The 8,136-nt window shown below is 41.8% G+C and overlaps 2 protein-coding genes across 5 annotated transcripts in view; one reads left to right on the plus strand and one right to left on the minus strand.

The window, feature by feature from the left end:
* Positions 1 to 7,559, minus strand: part of fgl2a (fibrinogen-like 2a) — a 10,972-nt gene extending 3,413 nt beyond the window's left edge. Inside the window, exons 1-3 of the mRNA XM_014014466.1 lie at positions 6,756 to 7,559; positions 5,803 to 6,007; positions 1,637 to 1,856 (exon numbers count right to left, since the gene is read on the minus strand). Coding sequence (XP_013869920.1) covers positions 1,637 to 1,856; positions 5,803 to 6,007; positions 6,756 to 7,376 — 1,046 coding nt within the window. The 5' untranslated portion in view covers positions 7,377 to 7,559. The remainder of the gene's footprint in view (positions 1 to 1,636; positions 1,857 to 5,802; positions 6,008 to 6,755) is intronic.
* The window catches only part of ccdc146 (coiled-coil domain containing 146), a 78,812-nt gene that overhangs the window by 4,988 nt on the left and 65,688 nt on the right, over positions 1 to 8,136 (plus strand). The gene's annotated exons all lie outside the window — the stretch shown is intronic.

Here is an 8,136-nt window from a genome sequence, read left to right on the forward strand (position 1 = left end):
TTTTAAACCTTAAAAAAATCGATACAGGGCTTTAGAATATCGATACAGTATTGGGAAATGAAATATCGCAATATTTCAGTGTATTGATATTTTCTTACACCCCTAATAATTTCATCATTATATTTCGAACTCCTGCTGCTCAGTTGTCTTTGCACTCACAGCCATGTTGACACAGGTGCGATGACGTAATGACGATAGGACGGTAGAGGGTAAATTTCTGCCGTAGGCCAATTTCATACCGTTTCTACCGTCTACCGCATATACCGCACAGCCCTAGTTTTCTGGAACTGGTTAGATTTTGCAACCTTAGACTTGGAGCAACAAACACCTCGCTGCAAAATCAGTTTGAAGGCCCTTGCTACAAAAAGCAGGAGTACTACAAATTTGTTTCGACACCTGAAACAGAGGCACTCTCCGTGAAGTGACAAGCAAAATCGATTAAAATCGAAAATTGAATTTGCGATGAAAAATGTCAGATTTTTTTTGGGCCATATCGCCCAGCCCTACTAAGAAAGGATGAAGTTGTAGCAGTTTTGACCAAACCTTATAAATGACACCCTATCTAGTAAGTGTTGCGAATGACTCTCAGCTACCACACCATATCTTGGCACCATTTATGTAAATTATTAGCTTGGTCATTGCTTTCCTCTGCAAATCTGCTCGATTCCTCTGTGCGAAGCAAAGATAAGAACAATGAACTGGTTTTGACCAGGCTAGTAAATTATGCTAATGTTGCTTATCTGTGGTAGATATCTTGAATGTGGTTGACTCCCTAAGTTTGTTTGTTGTAGATGTCTTTTTAAGAATTTCATTAAAACCAATCAAGTGGTTATTGAGCTATTTTGCTAACAGACAGARATTACTGACTCAGTAGTTAAGAGCAAAGATTTAAAAACAAATGTGGTGCAATCAGTTAGTGCTCACAGTATAGGTTGTCACTCACAAAACCAAAGTTTAGCTTAATAGTTGGAAAARTGACTCAATTATAGACARTTTTGTGTTTYCTAATGTTGCGCCYTTGTGGTGACCATCTTGAATCCAAAGGTTAATTAGTTGTAGATGTCTATCCAGTGATTGCTCTGAGAGTTTTAATAAAATCCACACATAAACATGGACAAAAACAAAACAGGTCTGTTGGATCTTATGCATCCTGCCTACATTTGACTCTAAATTTACTACACATTAAGTTATTATCGACCTTTTGCCTTCAGCCGTGTATGATGTTTGCGTTTTTTGGTGCTAATGCTGCAGCACAAAACACAATCCACATTACGAGAGAAAAAGATTCCCTCTCTGKTGTTTAAATTTTTATGTGTTGCCTGTGTTCCATTTTTAAAAGATTGCTCCAACAGTTTATGACTCCACTTCCATAAAAGAGACGAGTCAAGCTTCATAAACTGCTGCATCCTACAAACCRTGCTGTATAATGCATCTCAGTTGCAGCTTTTATTAGACCTCTTATCCCTGTTAAAACCCAACTTTATAGCCCAGATCTCTGTCAGGTAAAATTAACCTTGATGTAAATTGGGTTATTTTTCATGCCTTCAACCYTGTGTTCCCTATTAGTTTGGGTTTTCCCTTTATTTGGTTCATAAATGATTGTGTGGAAGTCTTTCAGTTTAAAAAAAAAACGTACCTGAGGTTTCCAAAACCTTTCTTATATTCGGCCCAGGTGCGGTTAAAACTGACAGATCCATCGAGACGTTGCTGAATCACGGTCCAGCCTCCTCCGAAGGACTCCATCTCGCAGAAAACCTCAAATGTCCCATTGCGAGGATCAGGGGTCACACGATAAACACCATTCTTCCTCACCTCCATCACATTATAGTCTGAGCAGTCACGGGGGGCCAAGATAACTGCGAGGTGGAAGGAATACAGACAGAAAAGGAATGTTTTAGAATTATACTGGATGGATTTAATAATCTTTCACTTTGGTCTAGCTTATTTTTCTGCCCAACAAAGAGGTTGTAATAGAAACAGCTCCCAAGGCTGCTAAACTGAAGAAAAGAAAATGAAAAGTTAGTTTGAAAATTCACTTTTAAACCTTGTGGAAATCTTGCTTCTCTTTTTATTTTCTGGGAAAGGTCTGATAAATCTTAACTATTTACCATTGGTTTTGCAGGCAACATGGCTTTTTAAAATGATTTCTTCAAACATGTCATCAATCATATCTGACTTTAGCATGGCCAGCATAGTAAGTAAGAATCAGGGATAAAAATGTTGCAATATAGGTTCATTTTTTTACCCCTTCACTCTTTTTTTGAAGTCCATTTCCCCACTATGTTTTTATACCTGCCTTCTTAATCCCATGTGTCTTGTTTATTTCCTTTGTGTTGCACTGCAAGCCATACACATTAGACCCAAAGACCTGTGTCAGTCAGCATTTGTGAACTGAAAGGAACAGACTTGTCAAAACTCAGCACAAAGCTGAATTAGAAAGGCTTGCCTTTGCACATCTGGGTCTAAATTGTCCTGACTTTGAGCAGGCAGAATGTGGGTCCCGTTTGAGTTTGAAGTGTTGCTATTGTTTAGTTCTAAATCTATTTAGTAGAATGGTAGATTAAAAGGGACAAATCTGAGGTAATCTGGGAAGTCTACAATGTTTAGTACTTGCGGAGAAGAGAATTAAACACGCTGTTTGGCTATTTCCAGCTGCTTTGACTGTATACTCATCTACTTAATTTTCCTCCCACGTTTCAAAAGGTACTTAAAGTGCAAAAAGGCTGCAGATGGATTTCTTTTCCCATATGGAACACAGTTTCAGAGTATATCGGGAGGCTGGAACGTATTCTTGTCACGTTAATAACTCTGTCGGCATTTGGCATTCAGAGTTTTTGACCTGTAAATTCCTTTAGCGTACCACTCTTTTTTTCCCCCTAACTGCAGTTTCTCCACTTCACTTCACCCCTCCCTATTTGTCCCCCATCCATTTGAACGGACAGCCAGTGTCCCTGGACGGGCACGAGCCATCTCCATCTCAAARGCCTGGCACTGTGCCTGACCTTAAATAACTCCAATATCAGTCACTTACTCATGTCTAAAAGACTCTTGGCTGTCTTTTGGATTGTTGATTCAAATTAGGGGATAATTGGTCTGAGACTCTTTTAGCCAGAGAATGGCATCAGTCATTTTGGCAAACACCTTTCCCCCAACAAARAACAAATCTACCAGTGTACTGAATTAAAATGACATGGCTCTCTGGTGGCGGTGGGTGTGAAAATATTGCAATACCACAAATGGAGAAGGTAATAAACGTAACATGTTTTTTTTATCAGTATTTTTGTAATCATGACAGTTTCAACAATTTGGGTGTGAATGTYGGCAGACTGATCTGACAGACTGACATGATAAAAATGGCATTGCTTCAYCACTTAAAGGGATCCCTGATTAGATGTAACATTAGACTTTATTTGATAAACATATATTTTAACTGTAAAATAAAGACTGTAAAAATACTGTAGGCTGTTTAGTTTTGTAAATTTTTAAAAATATATTTTTACARGGACTGAGCCATTTTATTTACACACAAAGCATTCTGGGTAAATGATGATGTGGATAGGTCCTCAGTGTGAGTGAGCTATATCCGCCCTGAAGGTTAATCTTGGACAATATCTGATGATCGACTCTTTTAAATGAAACCAGAGAGTGTTGACAGAGAGGAGAAGGTAGAAATGACTCAGCCTGTAACTGAAAATGTGGATGGAGGACAAAAGAGCTGCTTCATGGAAGAAGAACCTCAGCTTAGCCCGTTAGCCTTTGCGCTCGCACCGACGCTATATTGCTTTATATGTATTAGCTCGGTGCTAGCGCGACAAGCAAGCTAAACTGAGGTCCTCCATCCATGTTTTCAGTTGCAGGCTGAGTCATTTTTGTGTTCCCCRCTCTGTCATGTGGATGGAGGACCTCAGTGACGAGAGGAGAATGTGTAGCACTGAGCTAATYCATGGTAATAGCATCGGGGCTAATGCTAAAGCTAACAGGCTAAGCTGAGGTTCTTCTTCCATGAAGCAGCTCTGTTGTCCTCCATCCACATTTTCAGTTACAGGCTGAGTCATTTCTACCTTCTCCTCTCTGTCAACACTCTCTGGTTTTATTTAAAAGAGTCGATCATCAGATATTGTCCAAGATTAACCTTCAGGGTGGATATAGCTCGCTCACACCGAGAACCTATCCACGTCATCATTTACCCAGAATGCTTTGCATATAAATAAAAGGGCCCTGTCCGTGTAATATATTTTTAAACTTTTAGTTTAAAAATGATAAAAACTGAACATCCTACAGTATTTTCACAGTCTTTATTTTACTGTTAAAATATATGTTTATTAAATAAAGTCTAATGTTACAACTAATCATGGATCCCTTTAAATACCACAATGATTGTTTGGCTTCAGCTGCACAAAAGGCTTCCATAAAAGGGAACCAAATTATCCAGAACGCCAGTTTTGTGATGAGAAAGGAAATGTTTGGTGCATTGAAGGTGATAGTATGATCCTAAAATTAAACACTTCTGCTCATTTAGGTGAACAGAAACTTAACAAAGAATTAGTCTTGGTTGTAAAACTGTCATCAGTTTTATTKTCTTCTCAGATGAAGAGCAACTATTCAAGTGTAACGGCGTTTACACTTTTGCGGAGAGCCATGTTGCGAAACTGGAGTCTTATCAGAAGTTACTGTATTGCCCAATTCTTTTGGTATCAACAGCCGTTTCTTGTTTTCTCCCACTGAAATGACCTCAGACCATCAAACATAAATTCTGTGCTTTTGATCAAAACYCGACGGATAACGCGAGAAATTGATGTACAAAGATGAGTGTTGCTGATGCTGCGTGCCATTGATGACTAGTGCAATGTCAGGAGAGCAGCTTTGATTGCTTCTTGTGTTATCTGAGAGATATATTGAGACGCTGGAGTTACGCAGCAGGAATAACAGCTTTGCTGCCAGAAGAAGAAAAACAAGGGCCGAGGCACAGTCTGGGGATCCAGAAAAAAATGGTAGTCCTCTAACATAGAGGAGAGTTTGGAGAAGAAACAGACAAGTTTAAGGTGGAAGCCACACATGAGGAGACAGGATTCCCTTCACACCACTGTCCCAGCTAATCTGCTTAGACATAAGCCCACACCAGTTTTCCACATGAACACCACAACATAGTGTCACATCCACTCATGCAGTGTCAGGGTATTATTATTTTTAGGACTGCCTTTCTGCTGTGCTCTCATCTGAGGGAGCTTTTACATCATTGTTGGATGTTTGTCATGTTTAACTCGTCTGCAGCTCCTTTTTTGTCAGCTTTATGAGATGTCAACAGTCTGGTTTTGCCTTTTTGAGGGAGGGTAATGGAGGGTCAAAGCACTTGAATTAGTTGTGTAAGAGCTAATTGAAATTCATATTTTGCGCRTGGCTTTTATATTGCTTCACTGATGTATGATCTAATCTAGAAACCATTTTACACTAAACAAACAGCTCAGKTGAAAAATATGTAGAGGGATTGGACGGAAATGTTCTCTTCTTGCAGAGYTATCCCCCTACATTTCTTGTCTATAAAGAAAAGCCCTGTTGAGAAAAAAAAACAGCTGTTTGAGATCATCTGCGTGAAAGATTTTCCCTTCTCACGTCACAATCAAGAACAACCTTGTTGGGTGAAGGTGACCCAACATTTTTACAATGTCCACTTAGGAATAGCAGGAAATTCCCCTCGCCACAACCAAAACTGCCGAAGTTATTTTGGTGGAGTTCACATCAATTGGGGGGGAAAGTTATAGAATAAAACCGATTCACCCCTGAATTAAAAAAAAACAAGCTTACACTGAGGGCTGTTCTGTACGGCACATTGTGTGTTGCAGGATGAGCTGAGCTTGTTCACCACCCCGGTGATGTTCTCCACCCGTCTGTCCACCATAGCCTGCACGTTGTCCATGTTGAGCAGGTTGAGCTCCTCCAYACGGCCCTGCAGAGCCGAGATCTGGCTCCTGGCGTTGCGTAGGCTGGCTGACATCCTATTGAGCTTCACCTGAGAAAAGGACAGAGCGCGGGAGTGAGGAAGACTGTTTTTGGCACCTGCTACAAAAGCAGGTGGATTACYGACGGCACCAGCCGACTTGAATTTTCAAATGGAAACGGCGTCTGCGCGATGACTGGCCGCCTGCCAACARGACTCTGAGAATCCACGAGCTTACCAGGCAGGAGAAATTTACCGCCGTTTGGCCGCTGTCTAACGCTGATTCCCCACTCTGTTTACAGTACCAGGAATTTTCCCTGGTGGACTGGTGCCAGACCAGACATCACAGGTCTTTTAGCATCTGGTCTGTTGACATTCCAGTTGGGTGCATTTGACTGGACACATTTAGGTGGTAGTGTGTCCAGCWTGTTTATAAAGCACATTTCTAGTCATTGTCCTCTAGATTCACATYGATGACGATGTGGCCTTACAGCATAAAATCAATAGTTTGAATGCAATTCAAAAAGGTTCAAAATGGGGTCTCCTCCAAGGAGGAGAGACGAAATGTTTCACTAAAGAAGAACCCATCCAGAGGACCTACTTATTTTTGTTTTGGATTTTGTTCTACCTGGATTACTGAGATGCATCAGGACATTTGAATGCAATTGTTTCCTATCAATCAAACTAAACACCCTGAATATTTTTTAATCCAATAAGGTAGGCTACCCTATTGGATTAAGGGGAGAATGATGTACATTTCTTGAAAAAATCCACATTTGTCAAATTTTTGKGTTTTAAAGTCACTGAATTTGCTGCTTACTTGCATTTCCTGCACAGTGCTTGGATGTGAAGGGATTTTTCCATAAYTGGCACCTTGCCCCAGTCCAGTACCATCCACGGTAGCTCCAGGAACCGTCCCATCTCCCCTCTCCTCTTGGCTAAATCCACCATGTGTCATCAGGTCTTGTCTGATTCCCTCTTCAGCGTCCCTTTGAATCGAGCCCGGCGCCTGTCCCCCGTCCCCTCGCTCATACCCGAGCGCCTCGTTGCCTTGTGCCCCGCAGCTCTCCTGGCACCCACTTTTCAGCTTGTTCACCGTCTCCTTCAGGCTCTGCAGCTCCTTCATCGTCTTCTCCAGCAGCCTGAACTGCTTGGGCAGCTGAATGGTGAGGGGAGGCAGGGTGAGCTGGTAGGGACAGTCCTCGCCCTCCTCCGTCCCRGGCCCAGAGCTCCCGCAGTGGCCCGAGGGTCTGAGTTTCACGGGGCAAGAGGTGGGGTTACCAGGTTCGGATCCCAGATTGTAGGGTCCTCGAGAGTCCCATCGCTGGTAGGAGTTGCCGGAGAAGTCCACCGCCCAGCTGGTTTGCGGCACCAAGGTGGCTGTAAGCAAGAGTCCGGCACAAACGCGAAGCAAAACTGTCCTCATGTTTTTGAAATTCATAAAATAAAACGAAAAAAGGAAAAGAAAGAAACAAGTCTGTGCAAAGCAAGGCTGAGTGTCTTGAATGTGAACTTGCGGTGTAATAAGTTGAGTTGTGTGGATGTGTAAGTGCGCCCAGTATCTCTTTGGTTTCAGCGTGCTCCTCTGTTTGTGTGTGYGTCTGTGTGTGKGAGTGTGTGTATGAGTGCAGTATATGCAGGAGGAGGAGAGCGCAGAGGAACTGCTGCTGCCTCAGATAGCTGTGTCATTAATATCAGGGTGAGGGAGGGAGGGAGGGAGTTCGAGAGAGGGATGAGGGAGAGAGAGTGCTGAGTTGAAGAGGATGGGAGGGGCGGGACTATTACAAAACACCATTTCAGCAGCGTTAAGAGGAAGTACAGAGATGAAGAGCTTCGGTGTGTTGGGTTTGACAAGTGAGGATGGAAAGGTTAAAAAGATGGGGACTTACTGTTGGTGATGTCGTTTCCCTGAACATCTAAACCACTACTCATTTGACGTCGGCACAGTGTTTTGTTTTTTCACGCTTTGTTGTTTTGTGGAGTAGTGTTGGTAAGACTTAAGATTTCAGCCTTTTCTTATGAACCTGCTCAGAATCCAAAGCCTTACAGAAGTGCCTGAGCCTCAAATCCCATAATTAAGCATAATTACCAAAACAACAAGACACAGAAATGATCACTTTTGTTTTCTCTGTCTTTGTATAGTTTTGAGTTTGTAATGACTCATCAAAATTATACAAATAATTTATAACCTGAGCAAAATT

Source organism: Austrofundulus limnaeus, unplaced genomic scaffold (genome assembly GCF_001266775.1).
Source record: "Austrofundulus limnaeus strain Quisiro unplaced genomic scaffold, Austrofundulus_limnaeus-1.0 Scaffold115, whole genome shotgun sequence".
NCBI lineage: Eukaryota > Metazoa > Chordata > Actinopteri > Cyprinodontiformes > Rivulidae > Austrofundulus > Austrofundulus limnaeus.